The sequence below is a fragment of the Triplophysa dalaica genome, chromosome 25, assembly GCF_015846415.1.
Source record: "Triplophysa dalaica isolate WHDGS20190420 chromosome 25, ASM1584641v1, whole genome shotgun sequence".
Classification (NCBI taxonomy): domain Eukaryota; kingdom Metazoa; phylum Chordata; class Actinopteri; order Cypriniformes; family Nemacheilidae; genus Triplophysa; species Triplophysa dalaica.
In genome coordinates, this window is record NC_079566.1 from 2,952,904 (window position 1) to 2,975,525 (window position 22,622).

Sequence of the window (22,622 nt, forward strand, 5' to 3'; positions counted from 1 at the left end):
ATTAAATATTTATTTATGATAAGTTCCATATAGGTAAAATGCAGAAAAATAAAAACTTGCAATAATATCATGTATTTCAATACCATATACTGTGTTTTATTTATTAATGTCTTACTATTATTTTTATATCATGATGCATGTAAGGCTGCTTTGCAACAATGAAAATTGTGAAAAGTGCTTTTGAAATCAAACTAAAGTGAAAAGCCTGAAAAGAAACAAAATGAAATGAATTGACTTTTTTTAAATAAATATTTTATTTTCAATGAAAATAAATACATTTTCTTAACATAGAATCAACAACATTTAAAAAGCATTTGAGGGAGAACAGCAACAGTAAATAACAGCAAACCATTTGGAAGAGAACATACAATCTCATTACTTTCCAGACAAAACCAACCGGCTGCTGACACTCGGAACTGGTCTGTGGGGAGGGTTACGAGAGTCAACATTTCAAACATTCCTCCTTTAACAAAAAAACCCTTTTTCCTGATACACGATGCCATTTTTCAAATTTCCAAGCTCGGCAAATAAAAGAACACAGAAAGGGGAAGACAGTGTAGTCTCTACAGATACCGAAAATACAACAAACTGAATCAATGTGATAAGCTTAATATCCCTTCATTATGTTATAAAGCCCTAAACAAATTAGAGTTAGAGAACACAAGATCTGATCCGTTTGGTTCTCTCCGTTTCCTTGTTTGTGCTTTTTTTCCCTTTCGGTGGCCATTGTGCACACGTCTGATGCTGTACTTACAGAAACGAGCCAGCCTGGGGCTCTAGCTCTGATGGAACAGATTAACCTACTAGTACTGTATGCTGTGCTATTTCTATACCAACCCAACCCCCACAGAGTCCTGAACAGAACAAACTACCAACACAACACCACAGGAAGTTCTCAAACTCCTCACCCCACCACAACACAATAAACAAAAAGTCCATTTTGTAATTATTGGACCATCAGACATGACCTGACAAATCAAGAAATTGGTACAACAGTGAGCATCAAACGACAGTTGAGCAAAGTTGACATTCGAGATGATTTAGACGCAAGTGAAGTCACACGTGTGGTCTGATGAGAACTGAGGTCCCGAGAACATATGAGCGAATGTCTTCTTTTTCTCTTTAAATCGTACAAAAACAAGAATCCTGTATTCATGGTTGGAGGTAAGAGTGTCTACGGTGAGTAGTTAGCAGTATCAGTATGGTGTAAGACACTATAAGGCAGTTCTACAGTTCTGACTCATGTGCAAGGAGATCAGACTCAACATTTACTCAGAAATATATACCCCAGAATATAGGACACGTGAGTGTTGAATTGACTACAGGCAGAACAAAAGAAACATCATCATCCCGTTTACCATTTCAGACATCACTAAGAGCTCTTTTTTAAAGCCAGCTTCACCTATTTTGAAGTACCAGCCTTCATTACCCACACAAACATCATTTTTAAAGTCTTGGGGTTAGTTTGACAAAAGGCAGGTTTCTGCATCGCGTCAGCTTTTTGGTAGGCATCATACATAAATACATTTCTAAATGCTATCGATTCCAACTGCCACTTAGGGGGGAAAGCGGTATCTCCGTCGTTCAACGCGGACTTCTTTTTCCACCGTGTGAATGTACATTCGACCCCGCGGCAATCGGTCGACATCAACCTGAAGGGACAACACGTCAAAGCCACACTTCACCTGGCCGATCTTGGTACCCAGTACTTCTTCTTAAAAATTGTTGCCAAGTGTTCTTTAAGAGCAAACAGGTCAGGTCAGTGTGCACTACGTACAATACGCATAGCACAGCTTCACAGACATGCAGAGATACGCTGAATTCTGACATTGTCTTGGTGATCGAAGCCTTTCTCTGCTCGAGGGACCAGAACCTCCGGCCGTCCTTTCAGCAGCTGACAGTACTGGGCTGCTGCTTGCACACAAAGTCCGAGAAAAAGTCAAACTCATTTTGTCCTAGAAAAAGCTCAGGCAGTTCTTGGATGCGGTCCAAGCCCAGCTCCAGCACTAAGGACGTTAGAACCTCCTCATCAATCAAGTCCATGTCCATGACGTTGAGGCCCAGCGCCGGGCCACCCATCCCCATCTGCATGCCCGCCAACTGAGCGGGACTCATTCTGTGCTGGACGTTTCCCATGTGGTGCCCGTTGATGGGCCCGTGCGGGTGCACGTGGTACTGGGTGTTGAGTTTCTGAAGATGCATGCTAGCCATGAGCTGTTGAGATGCCGTGAGACCTCCTCCGCCCATGTACTGCTGTGGGTTCTGGTGCATGTGATGATGTTGGGGCTGAGGATGTCCCTGCTGCTGCGGCTGCTGCTGATGCTGCTGCGGATTCGGCGCCCCATACATCATGTTGGCTTGCTGCATTTGGTGGGGGTGTCCACCGCCCATCTGGCCATTGATGTGACCGTTCATGACGCCGTTCATCACATTCCTCTGCCTCATGACCGCCTCCATGGAGCTCTGAGGGCCCCTGCTGTAGTGCATGAGCTGCCCGTTGGGAAGTGTCCGCAGGCCGGCTTGGGGTCCGTGTGGGGAAGGGCCGTTCATTCCCATGCGATACCCGTGCAGGCCTCCGCCGGCGGAGCTGTGGGTCATGGGCATCATCATGTGTTCGGCCATCTGCAGAGATATGAGAAGAATGTTAGCAATGAGGAGCAGCACTCGATGTCGGCTAAGACATAAACTGACAACAATGTAAACCTAACATAAGGAATGTTCATGTTTCTAAATCGATCGCAGTTGACTCAGTTGCTTTCAAAAGCTTGACACATTGCTCTTAAAATGCTTGAAGAAAGCAGCAGTAGAGCTCTTCAAAGAAGATTTAGCGTCTACAGGAGCCTCCTGGAGGATCAAAACAATAACATGCAGCACGGACGCACTAAGTGCTCGGCAAACAAAGCCAGACAACCCGCTGCCTGATACATGCCAGCATGAGATAGTGACAAAAAGAAACCATTGATGGGATCTACTCGCAAAACAAGAAAGTGTTTTGGATTTTGGAAGTGGCGTTTTGGATTCATAGGGACAACTCAACTATAATGAACCGTTCATCTGTTTGCATACATCACATGGATCGCAAATATCATAACACTGATGAAGATCCTTCTTACTATTTCATACCATTCTCTTCTTCTTTTACATTTTCAAAACCACAGTCTGATTTATTGTTAGTAAATGTGTTGTTATGGAATATGGATTCATTCAATGGGTCCAGAGTTGCAGATCATGATGGGCTCATTAACTTATTTATGGAAGTGCACATTTCAATCTAAGATGAAATAAATGTAGGAGATGACAGAAGAAAAGTATTATGGGGTCGACCTCACCTCATATCTCTCTTTGTCTCTCTACATAAAGCAATGCTTTCTATCTCTACTAAAATGAGGTCAGACTGTGTTGAGAAGGGAAATGGAAATACTTGCATTTACGCTCAATTCACTGTGTATTTATAAAAAACTTGAAGCGTCTCCCACACTGACCAGCTCAACAAAAGATCTTTATTCTTAATACAGCCAATAATAAAAGAGACACAGACACTGAAAGACACTGACAATAACTTACTAAACCATGTACTGTTTCATTGAGACAATGTTACACAATACACATTTAGGTGACATATTTAGTTGAACACCTACTAAACCAAAGTACAAAAAGAACATGTAAACTCTCCAATCATGAGTCCCACATTACAATCATTATGAAATCTGTGACATGACATGGAGGTTTGAAATACACATATACAGTATCACACATCTCTTTCTCTTCTAGAGTATAAGAGTGATGAGCTGAAATGAAACACATACCGTGAAATCGATGATGTTCTTGTAAAGAAGCTCTTTTGTCTTGCGTGTCTCTTTCAAGCCGCCGCACGTATATCCACTGTGTGCTGCTGAGCGCTTTCTGAGCCAGCAGGGATTACACACACACATACATAAAGACACAGATAGTGGGCGTGGCTATCTCCAACCCCTCCCCCTGACTGCTGTGATTGGCTCTTCCTCTAATCTTAGACGTCACTGGTCAATTTCTCACATGGCCTTCATTTTTATGTGCCGTGTAAGTCCTGAGCAATAACACATCAACCCAAATACCATTCATTTGGGGAAACATCACATATCTTGATTTAACATTCAATAGTTTTTTATTCAGATGTTCACCTGTAGGATTACGAAATCTATGCTCTCATTACACACATTTGTCGACTCAGAAAACTCCTTCACCACCTCCACTTATTCTTAGGTTTTCTCCAGGTACTTTTGTTATAATGCTTTTCCAGTAAAAAACAAGTTTTTTCAGATCGGCACCTAATCTTTGCTGTTGTTAACAGAAACTCATGTGTGGCTTTTCTTCTCTTATGCAAATCATTGTTTACCATTTTAAAGAGAAAGTCAAGCTGCTGACGTAAAATGGACAAATGGACTGACACCAGCTCTACTACATATACTTATAGTGTAGTGTAGAAGTTAACACAGACTTTCACATGTGGAATTCAAGACAAGAAAAAATCATGCAGAAAGGAATGTAGGCAACTAGACATGTAGGTACAATCACTCTCTCCCTCTCTCTCTCTCTCTGCCTTCTCTTTTTGTTTTCCATTGTCTCCTTTGTTAAAGTGTAAATGAATCCCGAAGCAGCTATGCTGAAGTGAACACATAGCATTTGCAGTATGGACTGCTTGTTTATACTCTCCCAACTGATCAGATATATAATGAATGCTTGACGGACAATAAAGCACATCAGAGCATATAAACCCTGACTGAAGGAGGAACTCGAGCCATATCTATTCTTATGACTCAGGTGGGCTGTTTTCACTAACCGCATAATTGCAATTTCCTGGTGAACACCTCATCATCCCACCAGCAGAGTATCATCATCCTATTCTCAGAAAACACACTCTAAAATAATCTCTAACGAAATTTCCACAAAAAAAGGGAAAGCCATGTAATTTTACAGGATTTTTTTTCATTTTACAGTTTAACTACGGCGCCCAAGCAGGCAGAAAATGTCATTTTATACAAGATTTAAATTTTTTAAAGTTAATTTTTTTATAAAATTACAAAAAAGACAGCGAATTTACAAGAAAAGCAGAACAACATTTTTTATAAATCCTTATATTTAGTAATTATATAAGTTTCATTTTCCTGTGACAAACCGAGGATTTTATTTCTCTTATCTAGGAAATTCGTTATGCAGGTCCTTGTGGGATGTCAAAATGTGTCGAGAGCGGATGGGTTTACTAATAACAAAATCAAATTAGCCTGTTTTGCTAATCTGGATTGACTTTACCTTTCAGTTTATTGCACGGGACCACAATGGCCAATTTAGAGCGCAGCGCTTTATTAATGTTCTGAGAATCACACCCTATGGGTAAGAAATTGCTTAAAACACTTTTAAAACACCGCATTAGGTGAACATGGTTGTTGATGGGGTGTAAAAAAAATATTTTAATGGCATTTGCAGACTTTTATAATGTGAAGAAGTCTGCATTTTTGCATCACTGCTGACACCAAAACAGACTTTGTTCAACAGCGGATTAACCTTTCACACCCTCTGTTGAGCCACAAATGGACATTAAAATAATTAAAATCCAGTGGATAAACCAGTCATATAGTAGATTTGCCCATGTATTGTAGCAGCTAAGTGAACTTTTGTCATTTTAAAGATCAGTTTCATGTGTCTGGATGACAGGGCTGAGCAGTGCTGTGCAGATCTGTGATATGAGGAATCGTGGCTTGCAAACTGTACTCAACACAGATTTTTGTTGGGGGTGTGTCTGTGGGCATACCTCATTTGCATAACTCTACTGAATCTAAAGGCGCAACTACACAAACAGCACAAATAGCATAATAATAAAACAACACTATCAGCCAGCGTATGAATGGCTCATTTACTGGAAAAAAACAATGAATCATTCCAAAACCATCAGAAAAATACACACTTGACATGAAATGACTCCTCACTGGTGTTAAATCATCACGTTTCTTAACAACACGGTTAATAAGGTTTTTCCTAAACAATTACATGCCTGGACCAACAAAATGTCATCTGGAAGGTATAATTACAACCAACAGGCTCAATTTGAGACTAGAGCCCCATTTGACCTTCCGCATGGTCGAGCGAGAAAATGAAGGCGTTACTAGAAAGGTCAGAGCGATGGAAAGCCTCGTCTGACACATGTGCAACGCTACAAATTATCCCCAGTAATGTGCAGGTGGCGCGTCGAGCATTTCCATAACAGCGCCTATATTCCCCCTTGTGACATTTCGTAAAAAGGGATGTGAATATTTTCACAGCTGTGTTGAGCGCGTACACTCACCGGTCGGTACAGAAACCCACAGAGACGAGTGGACAGAGAAACAAAGATGAAGCGTTTTTTTTCATGGAATGTGGCGATCTAAGGTTTAGCCAGTGTGGTTTAAAACATTGAACATCATAAAGGCATTCTTTATTGAATATTAAGATGCTTGTAGCTTTGAGTTTGATGGATAACAATGAGCAAAGTCTGTTTCGAGTGATTTAAGTGACCTGTGAAATCAACAGGTAATACAGCAAACTGCACACAAAACTATAGCCTGTCTGAAATCTCATGAAACATTTCAGTCCAAAAACAAAACGAGAAACAATTTTACTTTGATTTACAACTTAGGTTCAGTTTATATCGCTGTTATATAACACATTGAATTCTCATCATTGTAATATGATGTTAAGTGTTTGTATTGTAAAAGAAAGAACAGAGTGATAATGTTTCTGTGATAACTAAACAGGTAAACATGTCTGGATGTTTTTGAAGCTTCAACATTTTGGATCTTGTGTAGGATGAAATGACAGCATTATAATTTACAATATTTTTTGCGTTCCACTGAAGAAATCAACACATAGCATATGGAATAAGACAAAACAGTGGGAATAATAAATCATATCTAAACCAAATTGGACCTGGACATGTTTATTATGATTTACTGATAGGTGAAGAGAATGTTAACAGTGTGTTGTTACAGGTATCACTTTCACAAACCTTTCACACCCTAGTGACACACCTCTCTCGCTCTTTAACATCAATAGAAGTGCATACTATGTATTGTTCAAGTGCTTTGTGCTATATCGGCTATAGTGTTGATTTACAATTGAACTCTAGCTGTGTCTGAATTCGCCCCCTATCTATCCACCTAATAATGCCACGAATGCACGTTTATTCTTTATACTACATTTATACTTTGTTCTTGTTGAATGTCATTTTCAAATTTTTGGGAATAAATTGATTAAATGAATGTTATAGACAGTGGTGCTTATTTTAAATATATGAAATAATTTCAATAAACATAAGAAATTTAAGAAAATCTAAACCGATACAAAAAATGTGACAAATAAAGAAAAACATAACTCAAACAATCCATAAAACCACACAGATGTAATAAAAGCATTATGTCCGGGACAGTATGTCAGTGTCCGAAATCGTTCACTCATTTTAATCACTTCTTCCCCGTGTGGTGGACTATTCAGCATTCGCTATATGTGCGAACGAGTGAGCAAATTTAGACGCAGCTTCAGTTTCATAAGAGACACTTTGCACTATTTGCTTAGGTAATACACACACTAGTATACATCATAACTACTGTTGCATGCTGTGTTGTGTGCAAAGATCCCTCCACACCCCATGAGTTTATCAGCTCAGTGGGCGGAGCTTCTTACCTGTTGCTTCAGGTAACCAGGATCAGCCCATGTTTGTGTCAGATGGCTTGAGCGTGCGAGTGTGTGTTTGTGAATGTTTATGCCTGGTGCGTGTATGAGTCAGCATATGCAGTTGGTTTGCACACTGCTCTTGTCTATCCACATAACTGCGTGCGTGAGCGCGCGAGTGTGTTAGAGACAGAGAGAGGACATGAGGAAAAGAGACAGAACAAAGAAAGCAAACGTTTGGGGGAGGGTGAGACCTTGCATGCCTGTGTCTCGTGGTGTTAAAGTCATGTTTCGCTTCGCTGATTTCATTCGCCGGCCCTTGACCCCCTCTTTGAGTTTATCTACCCAAATCTGGCCTCCAAACTGCTGAATATCCACAACTTGATGAGGCAAATACTCTGCCTTATAATAATAGTTCATACTAAAATCTCAGACTCTGATGTCAGGCAGAATGATCTTATAATATAAGAAGGGTAACCAGGAGTTTCCAAAACCCATCATGTCCGTGACTTCTTGGCTTATTGAGCATGCATGACATTTGAGATTTACAATGAATCAACGTTTACTTTCTGGAGTGTTTAACTAGCACATGGCCATCTTTAACGGCAGAACTTTTTGAAGCTAGACTGCTGCTGTCTTTATGAAGCATTTTCTTTTGTGTTTATAATTGGGAGGCCTTTCCGTTTAAAACAGTAAATGTTTACACCCTCATGTGATCCTTGATCTCTTATTGCTCATCTTCAAACTCATCTTAAAAAAAATTTCCAACACAACAACTAAGTATCAGTGAAGAGCACTTTGTTGTGATCGCGCTTAACATCAAACAAGAATTGACATTATTTACTTTCTTAACATATCCTTAGTTCATATTTGATCACTTTCTTAATAAAATGTCTTTAGAATTGTTTAACAGTGATCTTTCTTGAAGAACTCTCTCATTGATCAATCTCTCCCCTTCAACCATTGGTTTCATGACAACTTTTAAAGAGGTCATATGGTGCGAATCCGTATCTTTGGTGTGTTATAAGTTGTGTTCTAAATTGCTAAATTTAAAGTGTTGGACCAAAAGATGCATTCTATCTAAAAGCGAATGCTCACCCAGACCTGCCTGAAACCCCTCATGTAACCGCACCCCCACAAATCTACGTCAGTTGGTGATTTGACTAAGACCACCCAAATGAATACGCAAGTAAGGTGGGGGTACCTGTCAGTACAATTGAAGAGGAACCTAATGTTCCAAATATGGTAAGAGACGTTACATTTCCCTTCACACGCTTGCAGTATTTCACCAATCATTTCGCACTGGTTAACTGGCCAATAATATCACACCTCGCTTTTCAGAGCCATGTGCTTTGTGAAAAAACAGTGCGTTTCAGAGAGGAGGAGCAAAGAGGAGATACAAACATGCACGGTATGAGGAAAATATAGCGTTTTTGAACCTGAACATCTAAAACAAACCATAATATTCTTAACCCTTTTAAGCTTTCAACTTTCAATCAATTTCCCAATAAAAAAATGAAGTACTTTTTCTATGTGAGATACGTGTGAGATACGAGAGAAAAAATTGAACTATGTATTTTCATTTCTTTACTGCTAAAACGATTTATTAATCAGCACTGTCCCCACACTGTAACGCAATCAGAATTTTACTGTTATTCGTTTTACAGATTTTCACGTTTACTGTATAGAACCGTTATTTATCTTTTTTATTTCGGATTTTTCCCGATAAATTAAATAGAACAGACTGCCAATTTACAAGAAAAATTTTACGCTATTTTGCTGGCAACCCAGCTGCCGGGAATTTACTATTTTTACTGGATTTTTTTACACTTTGCAGCAGAATATTGAAAAGTTACCTTAACAAGACAAATCTACTTTTAAAGCCTTTAAAAGTTTTATAACAGAAGACGTGTTTTCAGAAAAGATCTATCTTGAACAACCTTACAATGTTTTCTTATGCCAGACATTTATGCTTAAAACTAAATACGTTTCATAAATACGAGAGATTATTTGACAGAAGATAGTACATTTAGGGACATTTATATTTTAAAGATATTTAAATGGGAAAAGCTCAATTGTGGTTAAGGAAACCAATATAAAGACTTTGGTCTCTGGGTTCTTGAATGACCACTGCACAGCTGGTTTTTAAAGAAGTATAATGAGAATAAGAAGTTTTTTGTAGAACTTCAAAAGGTTCGTAGATAAGACAACAGTGAACAATGTGCTGGCCACATCATACATGAATGTCTTTGAGTACACTCGACGTCTCTCCACGTCTCAGAGCAGGTTCACTTCTCCCTCAGGATCCCATTAGCTATTCATAGCACTCCAGGAATGTGGTTTCCCCACCCCATGATGTGTTTGCTTTCTCTCTTTCTCTTTCTCTCCACCCCGTGTGTGTGTGCGTGTAGACACTGGGTAAGACCGGCTCTTGTCCTGGATACATCTGGCATTCAGCATTCATGTAGGTCAGAGGCGGGTTATGACACAGCTCTGTGTGAAGAGGACGTTGGACTTTGTTTTGTTGCAAAACGGTTTTGTGAAACATTACACAAGCCACATTTTCATTCTGTGTCATCTGATGTACAACACTTTTAAAACCTATAACACAACCTTGTGCTTAGAAGTTTTCAAAATAAACGAAATGATAATTATGTCAGCTAGATTTTGAAGGAAATGTGACTGCACAATTGTTGACCTAAATTTGTTCTCCGTATATGGTTATGCCCATTCTAGTGTGTTTTTAATAGTTTATATGTAATTAAGGGTGTTCTCATTTATAAATATTTCAATGAACTTTTTAAGACGATATATAACTTGCACTAAAGATAATTATTTATTATTCTAGGAACGCACATGACATTTGTAATTATGTTAAAAAATAAACTTGTTTTAATTAAAATGATAAAAATGGACATTTTGAGAACTGAGACACAAAATGAATTGAAATGAAATGCATGAAATAAATGTTACGTGTCTACAAGAATCTATCTACACGAAAATCTAAACGGTTTCAAAACCAAAACCTTTCTGAGACAGAAAGTATGAGAAATTGTTATGCATTACGGTTGCACAATTGTCTCTGAGATTATATACTTTCACCGGACATTGTGTGACTTTGATACACATTTTTAACTGTCAAAACCCCTCAAACACGGATATTTGTGTTAGCAGTCTATTACAACCCATGTTTTACGTTTTAAAGATAAGCACCCTGTAGATGTGTAAAAAAAGACAAAAGTAATGTTGCGTCTCAGGTCATGAAATGTCATTTGACCATCACTACCAATCAAAATGCAGGCACGTTTATACGTAATGTGTGAACTTTGTACACGGTCCCTTAGCAAGCACTTTCCAATATTAAACATTTGCTTTTACAGATATGCAGTTGGCAGACGTTTTGGATAAGTGGATCGAACCAATTATTCTCGCGCTGTTACCTTGAGGGTCTACCATCTGACTCACAAGAATTTCCATTTCACACTTTGACTAAACCCCACAAAACATCAAGGTGAAAGTTTCTGTGGCTTCAGCTGCTGCTAGAGACACTAGTTTAGAAGAAGCTCCCATGAGTCGTAATTAACAACCTATAAGTTCATAAGAGTTTGATGACAGGTTGGTATGATTAGAAGAAGCATTAGGGTCTTGCTCTTTTCCAATTTTTATGCCACACACTCAAAACATTGTATTAGAAACAGTGTGTCGACTTTTACATCCTTCACACATTTTATGAACATGCACACTGACATGAAGTATGTTAGTTGTATGATGTATGTTAGTTCCGGGTGTGAAGAGCAACGAGTCTCTGGTAAGCAATTGTGAATGCCAGGTATAAACAAGAGCCAACGACTTCCCTAACACACACACAAATTTTATTTAAAAGTGAAAGTAGCTGTGAAAGCACCACATAGTGATTTTGAAAGCTTTTAGTTTCTAAGACTGCTCGCAACATTTCTAAACCGGTTTTACTTCTGCGCTGGGAAACGGCATGTTGTCTCGCTAATGAAGTAAATGAGTAACATCGCATGCATAAATAGAAAGTGTACATTTCAACGGGTACAGGCTGCCACCGAGCAAGTGTAGTAAGCATCCATGCGTCTGCTGTGTGAGATAGAGCGATATGAGAGTGACACGTGAGGGGGAGTGCTGTGAGACGTGAACAATGTGAGAAAGCATCATAGACCACAGACAAGAGACATGTTGTGGCTTGGGACTTTATATCCTGTAATACCACAAACAAACATGCACAATGACAAATAAAGCCCAGACTTTATAACCTTTGACAGCGTTTACAACTAAATGCTGTGATCAGAACTGTCAAATCTTTGCAAGCCAGATAATATCTATTGTAAGACAACACTTAACATTAATTGTTTTTTCTTAAAACGGAGCATATAAAACAAGAAATGAAAAAGATTACGAATGTAAAAGTCAAAATGGCAACAAACACCAGGCAGTGCATGCTGGGAACACGACAGTATTACATTCAATCTGTAAAAATACAGGAGATGACCGTAATAGATCCTTGTGGTTTATAAAGCACAACGCTGTTAAATCACAGCGTCATTTAGCACTTTACAAACTCACTATGGAGTTGTGGCAAGTAGAGTCAAAGAACACACGGTGTGTTTTTGTTACAGTATGTGTGCTGTTTTTCTTTCTCACATGCACACCTGCTGTGTTTGGGTTTGTTCCGCCCACATCAGCTCGGTTTTACCCAGTTTCCTCCAGCTGTACTCAGAGAAAGCCGTTAGACCACTGCTTCTCTTCCAACCTCCCCCTCTTCTTAACCACAGGATCCGACCCTTCCTACACACACACACACACACACACTCCCTCACCGTATGGTGCAACATGCCAGGCAACCTGATATCCAGTTTCTGAGAAAAGCCTTAATGACTCTGAACACTGCTGCATCTGTATACTGCCACAGCGCCTGCATCTAATTCTACTGACTGACTATAGCAAACAACAAATGCGTCTGTGTGGCTATTTTCTTCATTATACTTTGCTTAAATATCTCCCACCAAAAAACAGTACCATGGTATAGTTAGATGTATCTTGAAATTCAATTGAAACAACATGGTAAGTGAATCTGGGAATCTTATGGCAAGTGAAATAATAGTAGGATGTCAGGTGTCTTTATATGCGACCAAACTACAGGACCCATTCAACAAATTGTTTGTTTAAATAAAAGAAAATTGAACAAAATTCAACAAATCCTTTATTTAATAGAATTATTATACAATAACATAATAATATTAACATAAATTAAATATAAAGACACAGACCGAAAGTTAACTGCAGTTCAGGCGCACACGTGTGATGAAATAGTCTATAGAAAATGTTAAGAAACATCAGCAGTTTTATGTTTAGTTTTAACAGTCATTATATGAATAAATAACATTCAAACAGTTAAGAACCATTCATTTACTCTTCTGAATCGGTTTCGGCAGATATCCATAGGAATTATCAGTATGGGTGAAGAAATGTATCGGTGCATTCGGTGTATTCAGTTCCAAGAGCCCCAGTCTTTATATTTCTTCCAAACGGAGGTCCGGACACCTTTTTTTTAAATCAATTTAGCCCACATGGATATATATATAAAAATATGATGATTTATCATGCCATTTAATTTATATTTTGATATCCACAATAAGTATGTATAGACTCTGTGGCTTTAGGGGAAAGCCCTCTCAATAGATGTCTGATAATTAATATTTGTAAATAAAAACTTCTGACAACATACAAACAACATATCTAATGTAACAATTAAAATGCTTATTGAATTAGCCTTTCCATGTCATTTACAACAATCTTCTTTATTTAAATAATTTCTTAAAAGTCTATATCATTATCTTCAATATTGACTGAATAATGCCATTTTAAAGATTGAAATCTTAGAGAAATTAATGCTTGAAATGAATATTTAATGCTTGTAATCTTATATTAATTTGATTAAGAGACTTTAGACTGGGTTTTCAAGGTGTCACAAATGTTTACATGCTGTTCAATAATGCTAATGGTAAATCTGGCCGAAAAGTAGGAGACATATAGCAAACAGACTGACAGATACAAAATAGTTTAAATTTTCAGAATTTTGTTTGTGTCTGCACTACTGTTGTTAAAATAAGCACGTGCCATTTGCGGGAGAGAAGCAGCACAAAGCGGAAAAAGTAAAAAAGAAGCATTTGCCGGCTTGGCACTAGATAAAGATATTCGAGGATGTAGCGGCAAAAGATCAATTACATACATTGTCTTGAGAGCTCTTGTGATGTGATTCTCATTTGTGTAGACGACTTAATTTAAACAACCGAAATAGTCAAAGATTTTAAATGGTTTATGTCTCGCTGACCAGATGAAACGAAGCAAAGTAGAGATCCGGCTGGCGTTCCACCAATTGAAGACGACTGGTTTATGAAGTCTTCAGGTAAACAGAAACAGACTAAAATAAATCAGTATTCATTGAAAATTCAAACTTTCACTCAGTCAAAGCTTTCACCTTATGTTGAGAAAGGACACATCAATACTCAATCATGAGAGCCAAAATGATGTTTGATTGTTTGTTTATGTTTCTAGTGGTAGACCAGTGTAACGTTAAGACTAATATATCTCATATCTGGTCATATTTTGAAAGCTTTTGATAATCTGCCGATGAATCTTTCCTTCTGCCACCATCCCAGATATCGAAAATAAGTAAAATGTTAAATAATGAAAACATTATTTCTGAATGTTTTAAATGTTCTAATAACAATGTTAAAATAACCAACACCAAATATCTTTTATTAGCAATGACATTATATTGATAGGAAACTTGAGAGTATTAGCTGAAGTTCCTGTTAGCTGGAATATAATGCATTAGCACTTCCTTAAGGAAAGTCACTCAGATGTAAAGCCGATGTCTGGCAGACATTAATCATCATTCAGTTTTTAAAGTAATGTTACACTATGTTACGCAGAACAACACTTTGGAAGCAAAGTCTAATTCAAACAAAACTGTGAGGTCCCTCCAGCAGGCGACCCAGACGTGACAGAAACAAATTAATTTTCTGAACTTCTTTCTTTTGCTAAACAAAAACAATGTCCTAGTGTGAACGGAACCAAAACATTTGTTTACAAACATATGTGGATTAACACAGACACAACCATTGTTATTTGAATCACGTATTGTTTCTGTGTTTAGGAGCTGATGTTTGCCTCGACCCAAACTGTCTGACTGTTGGACTGAAGATCAGATATATTCACCTCATGTTGATGTTTTCTGCTCTGCTGTTTGTCTGGCTGGAAATGTCCCCTTGTGTGTTTCATCTCAGATGTCATGGATGCTATAATATTTGCATAAAACACACTAGTCTGTTTTGTTTTATAAGATACTGACAGGTTGTTACTCCCAGGGTGAAATAGAAAAGACATGCCAACTTAAAGCCCTCATGAAATGGCTTGAAGAGTGTGGCTGTCGTTGCATTTGATTATGTTTTCAGAAGACGTTATGAGGTCAACATGAAATAAAAATGAAAATATATGTTTAGATAATAAAAAAAAAAAATTGCTTTATATTTGCAGATGCAGATATGATTAAGGCAATAAATTAGCCAAAAAATTTGGTTAATGTAACATTTGAAACATTGTACTGATGCACCGATATATTAGCCGATAATATGTATTATCAATTCAAATCAAAATCAGATGACGATCAAGGCCGATATATCCTGTTGAAAAAATATGGACCGGAAAATGCATCTCCAGAAACATCAACAGTTTTAAGTTCACTATTAATAGTCATTTAATGAATTAAAATATTCATAAAGTTATGAAATATTATTACATTACTTGGGTAGTGGTAACACTCTTAACACTTAATTCTGAAAATGACACACCTCAGCTTTAATGATGTCGTAACATGAACATGAAACAATGAAGTCCAATGTTCAAGTGCTGATGCCAGCGACTCTCTCTCTCTCTCTCTCTCTCTCACTCTCTCTCTCTCTCTCACTCTCTCTCTCTCTCTGTCTCTCTCTCTCTCTCTCTCTCTCTCACTCTCTCTCTCTCTCTCTCTCTCTCTCTCTGTCTCTCTCTGTCTCTCTCTCTGTCTCTCTCTCTCTGTCTCTCTCTCTCTCTCTCTCTCTCTCTCTCTCTCTCTCTCTCTCTCTGTCTCTCTCCCTCTCTCTCTGTCTCACTCTCTCTCTGTCTCTCTCTGTCTCACTCTCTCTCTCTCTTTCTCTCTCTGTCTCTCTCTCTCTCTCTCTCTCTCTCTCTCTCTCTCTGTCTCTCTCTCGTTGGCTGAGTCACAATGAGCTAACCGCTGCTTAGGAACGAGTGGCTTCTTAACAGCGTCTCCATGGCGACCCTGCAGGGAAGGTCACAGTCTGCGGGTTGGGAATGTTTGAAGGTCTGTTGGAAACACACGCCAGCAGAGAGGCGCTGATCTCTGCCCAGTCTGCTCACTGGTTTTATCTCCTCATGTGTGCTTTGTTCAAGCAAATATTCTTTACAGTTGTTGGTTCCATCAGTAATGTATGAGCATGTTACTCTGTCTCAGTTGTGAAATGATGGATTTGTTTGTGACCCAGCCAGAAAGGTCTAAAATCCTGTGGTATATAATTTCATATCGTGTGAATTCATTTTAAAAGAAGGTTATAGCGTGAGAACCCAAGAGTAGTGAATGAGCTGTGAAGAACAGTGAAGGAACTGTGACAGTGTCGAGCTCAGGAGACTTCGCAGAATAAGAAAATGAGAACATTGTTCCATCCAAAATCAAAAACATTCTTCACTAAATGAGTTTAATGACTACTATCATATAATATATAGTCATGAGACGCACGAGAACCACTGACATTTGCGGTTGTTGGTGTGCCTCCAAAATTTATTTTGAGCAGTATTTTGCTTAACTATATTAAGCATTTTCTCACATACACCAATTATTTTTCTGCAGAAGACATTTTTTAACCCACTAGTGTCATTCAGATTATTTTTATGATGGATGTATGTACTTTGCGGAGCTTCTGCATATTGGGTCTCATATACCAGAGATGTTTTTTTAATGAATTGTAATGTTTAATTGTAATTTTTTTAATTAAATTATTCCAGGAAGTTGTTATTCAATCTCAAATTAAATCATTGATAACTTAATAACTACTTATTTAAGAATGAAGTAAAGAAAAGTCGTCAGTGAAACTAACGTTGATAAATGTTGTTTTCCAACCCCCGCTTCAAGGCAATTCATTGCGTAGCCATGATATTTTGACTCTATTTTTTCATGTTTATGGACGTGAATTTCCCACGACTTTTAAGAAACAGATCGCATGCGTATGCATTTAGATATTTATAACCTGATATCAAAGAAAGCTAACCAACACCTAACGTCAAATTCATTGACGTCGGAAGAACAAAAAACTTTCCCCCAGAAAGAAATTAAGAAAAAAAGTGTTGAAACGATGTAACTTTAACAAAAATGTAACAACACATCAGCTCAACGCGGACCCTCAGTGACCGCTTATCAGATAGCGTACACAACGAGCTGCTTCTTCTTCGGCTCTTGTCTTGGATACACAACCAACTTCTGTGAACATTGATGCCTAAAGGTCATCGACACGGACACTGACGCACAAATAACAATGAAAACAGGCAGGTTAAACTTAACTTAACTATCACGCTATTTTGACGATTAGTACATCTGGTCCAGTGTTTAAACACTATGAACATTTCATTTGGTTTAATCATCAATTAAAAATAATCTTATATATGTTTCTAATAAGCCATATTTTAATTACATTTTTTTGCAAATTTACACAGATGCTGTATTATAAGTTTCAGCCCTAAATATGTTATGACTGGTTGTCAGAGTGTTGCTATGCACTAACTACTATAAGCAGTTAAAAATAGTAATGTATGAGTTCTCTCTCTCTCTCTCTCTTTGTGTTTCAGTTGACACTCAGTGTGGGGGAGGGTTGTGCGACGCTTAAAGGGAGTTTAAGAACAACACAACGCTGACTGGTGACCTTTACACACAACACACACTTATCCTAATGCATTACCATTCTTACAGCAACTCAATGAACCATCTTTAATGACACACTTGCAACATGCAGATATCAGAATGAAATATACAACATATCTGAAGTTGTGATGAAATGATTCTGAATATCTGGTGTTTGTGAACAGCTCTGTACTGATATTTCACAAGCATTCTAGTGATTGTTTGTCCAAAAATGCCCAACCCTAGTATTACACTTTTTTTGTAGATCATTCCAGCCTGGGGTTTGCCCAAGCTACTTCCTTTTAGTTTTTACAGCTAAATGTTTTCACGTCTACATTTTTTAAAAGATTAAGTTAAGTTAAGTTTGTAAGTCGCGAACATTCTGCATTTAAATCAGAAGCAACAACCTTGTCAATGATGTTGTCATAAGATTTGCATCCTTGAATATTTCTTTTCTTCCAATTTTATTTCTCAATGTACTCTTCTAGCATAGATTGGCCTTATTAAAGGGTGTGATATGGTGTTATTTGTTCATTTTTGTGCACAAGCCACATTTTAGCCATGGAAAGTCATAGCTACTTAACACAACAGCTTAAATGAAGCGTGACAAAAGCTCCACCTCAGATCACAGCCGCCCGTACGCCACGCTGACCTGCCGAAACCACACCGCCACCACTCCTGCATCTTCACAGTAAGAACCGATCACTGATCACGGAGGCCTCTCCTCTTGTGAATCATGACAAGTGCATGACAAACAACACAAAAAACACATTGTATTCAATGACTAAGGGCAGAGACTTGAGCTCATAATTGCTTTGTGTCTATGTTGTTTGTGTTTGCATTGTCGACATGAGAGTGTATATGTTATGACACTTTATCTGAATGAAGACGATTAGACGTTCGGTGTTGCTACTGAAATGAGAGCACACATGACCCTTTTTTAGGTACAGTACACACGGACATAAATATTCTGTCATCATCACGTGTCACGCTTTACTTTGTGTGAATGGTTATTCACTGGAACAGCTTTGAGATGCGCACATACCTGTAAGGTGCTAAACAGAAATAAAGATCTTAACCAAACATGTGACATTTTCTGATCCACGCTGTGATCAAACTTGAAACAATGAACACATCAGATAATAGACTTGTGTTAAAGCTTGAGAGTTATCTCAATGTTTTCTGGAAATTTCAAATTGCTCTTGAATAAATTGGTTGAAGGCTTAAAGCATAAGAGAACACGATCTCTGTCGTTTATCAACATAGCAACTTTGGTTCAGATGTTGCTGCTAAAACGTAAAAAAACTAATAAAAGCTAGACAACCCAATGGAGCTGCAAGAGTGATGTGGAGACCACGGCTCAGAAATGAAATCAATGAGAACTGTTTGAGTTTTTATTGAAATCTCTCTCTCTCTCTCTCTCTCACTCTCTCTCTCTCTCTCTCTCACTCTCTCTCTCTCTCTCTCTCTCTCTCTGTGATGGTGGTCTGACATTTGACTGCAGATGAGACACATGAGATTAGTCGGATGGGAGGAGAGAATTTTAAGAAGCAGGTGACTGAAAAATCTCCTGCAAAAGTTTCTGTTTGCTCTCCGTTTACTCTCATCGCTATCTATTGGAAACAATTGAATTACATAAATCCGATCGTATGTGTGACACTGAATGTTTGTCCACTGTAAGAAAAAAATCAGATTGGATGATTACAGACGTGAGGAATTGTGTTTTAGCATCATCACATTCAATTAGTGAATGCTGAAGAAAACAATGTAAAACACCAAAACACCATTGGTGATTACAACATGCCCAAAGAGGTTTGACCAGCCTGCAACTATTCTTGAATTACCGGCTTTCTGCAGAGTAAACATGCATGAATGCATGTGTGTGCGCTGCGGACAGACCTCCCCCTCCTTCCACAGGGCCGTCGCCGTGGCAGCACGATTATGTAAGTTGTTATCCAATCTGAACACGTCTGCATGGCTGTGTCCCGTGCAACCGCTGTTTGTTTGCATAGCAGATAGTCCTGGCACAGTTTAAGAGCCGAGGACAAAAGCAGACACACGCACCTACCCAAAGCCACATTTATGTAACGTTTCTCACGACAGGCCTTCATGAGCACCGCTAAACACAGCTTGTGTTTTATCATCACATCATAGCATTCAAGACAATAAGAGAAGAAACACATGAGAGTGATGTTACACTGCACGTGTTTACATAAACACTATCTATAATGGTCTACTACTGTAATAATGTGATTGATACACCTGACATTACTGTCAGCGGCTCGTGTTAGATGGGTGCAATATTAGTGATACAAATATTACTGAAGGCCCTGTTGAAAAAAACAGCATATGCTGGGTTAGGTATGTTTTGATGCTGGTTTGACCAGCTTAAACCTGCTATGGACTAGCACATGATCAGCTAAGGACCAGCTTAAACCAGCACAGACCAGCATCAAAACATACCTGACCAGAATATGCTGTTTTCTGCAACAGGGGGGCCTTGAAATGTTCATCTTTGTTCCATGTGTTGACGTCATTTGCCCTGAATCTAAAAGTTATAGGGATAGTTCACCCGAAAATGAGAGAACTCCACGACTCATGCACGCTCAAATGCTGCATGGCGCCTGCGTTGGGGCACAACCTGGATGCGCATGCTTCATGGTCTAAGACAGGCCATTTTCACAGTGTCTGTTCTGGACCTTGAAAGTAAGAATTACAATGATTTCTATAAGGAGCTCTCGAATGTCATCAAAAATACATTTATTTGTGTTCCGAAAACACAAAAAATGACACAATTTTGATTTTGGAGTGAACTATCCCTTTAAGGTGGGACATTGAATGGCTCCTCCCTCTTTAAAATAACCAATAGCATTTCGTTTTCCCGACGGCCTAGAATCTTATGAGAAACTTGTTTTCTAAATGTGAATTTTGTAAATGTTTTGGAGTACAGTAGTTTATAGATACACTTACGTCTAATAGACAAAAAACGTTGATGAAGGCTTATGGTCCAAGTCACACCAAGAGCAGTTAGTACAATAATAACTATATAGAGGGTATGTATCGACATCACTTTCACACGTGATCATGCCGGGACACGCACTGTTGAGCACCGGGACACGTTCTCCTGTGTGTCGAAACACGCGGCAAAATGGCTGACGAGAATTGGAGAAACACAGAAACCGGGACTAAACTGAAATTACAAGCAGCTGGACTCGCCGACTTACAGAGGAATCAGGTGATCCTGGACACTGAAATGTTGCGCGGAATTCATTTCCTGATATTGTAAGCAGTCATTTTGCTGAATGTTTTGCAACCAAGGAGGGCAAGCTCCGGTGTGCTCACGTGGTTTTTACGTGGTAAAGTGACGACACGTGCATTCCCTCTATTATCCACACCAATTAATAAAGACATTTATTCTCACACGCTGCAGTTTTACATTTTAAAGCAACAACGTTGATAAACACAATTGTCTGTTATAAATGTCGTAATAATTTCCGGTGTATAAGCTTCCATGTGGGCAGCGCAATACACGTTAATTTGCTGACCAGGCAGAAACCGCTGTTACATGTCACGTCATAAACTGTGCATGTACTAGAGCACTCTTTTGGCTCCTGCGGGTGATACAACTGTGCTTTACTATAGTTCAAACTAGATTCTGAGGTAGCAGTTGGTTGTTAGCCGTTAGCCCATAGCGTGCTAGTTACATAGCAGCTAACGTTGCTAACGTATATAACACATTTGCAGTCACTCATAACACAACAAAACGCATGGACGTGAATGTGTTTAGTAACCAGTGGAAAGTTTCGGAAACACACTGGCGACCAAACGTTGTGATTTGTGTAATGGTTGCAATCAATAACTCGCTATGGGAATAGTGCCTAGCACAGTAACTATAGATACCGATAACATTAGTCTACGTGCATGAACTAAGGAATCAGCACCTTTTGACCATAAAACATTTATTGTGGTTTGGCAGTCATGGTTTACAAGCATAACACTCAATTTGTGATGAGGCATGATCATGCTACGTAAGCTTTTGAGACCAGGCAACATTACATTATCTCTAGTCTAACTTACGGTAATGAATTGTTAACCAGTAATTTTAGTGCGCCAATAACCAACCTGAGCACAGCCAAAAAAAATTAAGCTTCATCGCAAGTTCTGCCGGGAAGACTCAATCTCATGTCACTTACTACGTATAGACCTTCATCATCAAGCAGGACGTGCAGGAATTCTGGACCCTCCGGATGCCAGCTATGGACGGGGCCTACGCCAAAGAACTATATAATTTGACCATATTCGCATCTTGTCGCTGATCAGTTGTCTAATAAATGTTTATTGTCAAGTATTCTCATCTCTTGAGTCTTTCTGGTAGAACTAATAAGCTCAAAAGTACTGGACTGTAAGAAAAAATGAACATTAAGGACTTTCAAATCCAGCAGCAGGAAGGCTAACGTTAGGTCTCCATTTGTTTGCAACCCGTTGCCTCATCAGAAGTTCATCAGAAGTTGATTCATGTCCGATCACTCTCTCTCTTTTCCTCTTTGTTTTATTTGCCGGCTCTGCCATGGTGATGGTTTGGAGTCTTGCATTGAGCTAGATAGTTTTGTCCAATTGTTGGCTCTCTTCTCCCAGGCTGCGAGTAAAACCGTAAAGCAAGTGATGGGTGGGACTGGCACTGCCCAAACACCAAAGTTGCAAGTGTGGTGTTTCAGCCAATAGGAGGCTGTTTAGGCAGCAACGGCAGTAAAATTCGTCCAGTTAAAAATTGTCCTACCATTTAAACCATTTTAGTGACATTCATTTAAGGTCAAAAAGTTGCTCGCTGTAGCTTTAAGAGCCCTTTTTGATTTGCTATCATTGTTTCATTGTTATCAGCTTGAAAAAAAATTGATTCAAAAGTTATTAACATTATTGTTACAGGTGTGATTCCAATATTCTCTTGAATTTAGAGATATGTTTGATA

At 38.6% G+C, this 22,622-nt stretch overlaps 1 protein-coding gene across 1 annotated transcript; it reads right to left on the bottom strand.

Moving 5' to 3' along the window:
* Positions 1-230: 230 nt before the first annotated feature.
* cited4a (Cbp/p300-interacting transactivator, with Glu/Asp-rich carboxy-terminal domain, 4a) lies at positions 231-3,901 on the bottom strand. Its single transcript, XM_056742155.1, has 2 exons — positions 3,807-3,901; positions 231-2,622 (listed from the first exon to the last, which is right to left on the bottom strand). The coding sequence occupies exon 2, from the start codon at positions 2,620-2,622 to the stop codon at positions 1,888-1,890; it is 735 nt and encodes a 244-aa protein (XP_056598133.1). The 5' UTR covers positions 3,807-3,901; the 3' UTR covers positions 231-1,887.
* Positions 3,902-22,622: the final 18,721 nt, after the last annotated feature.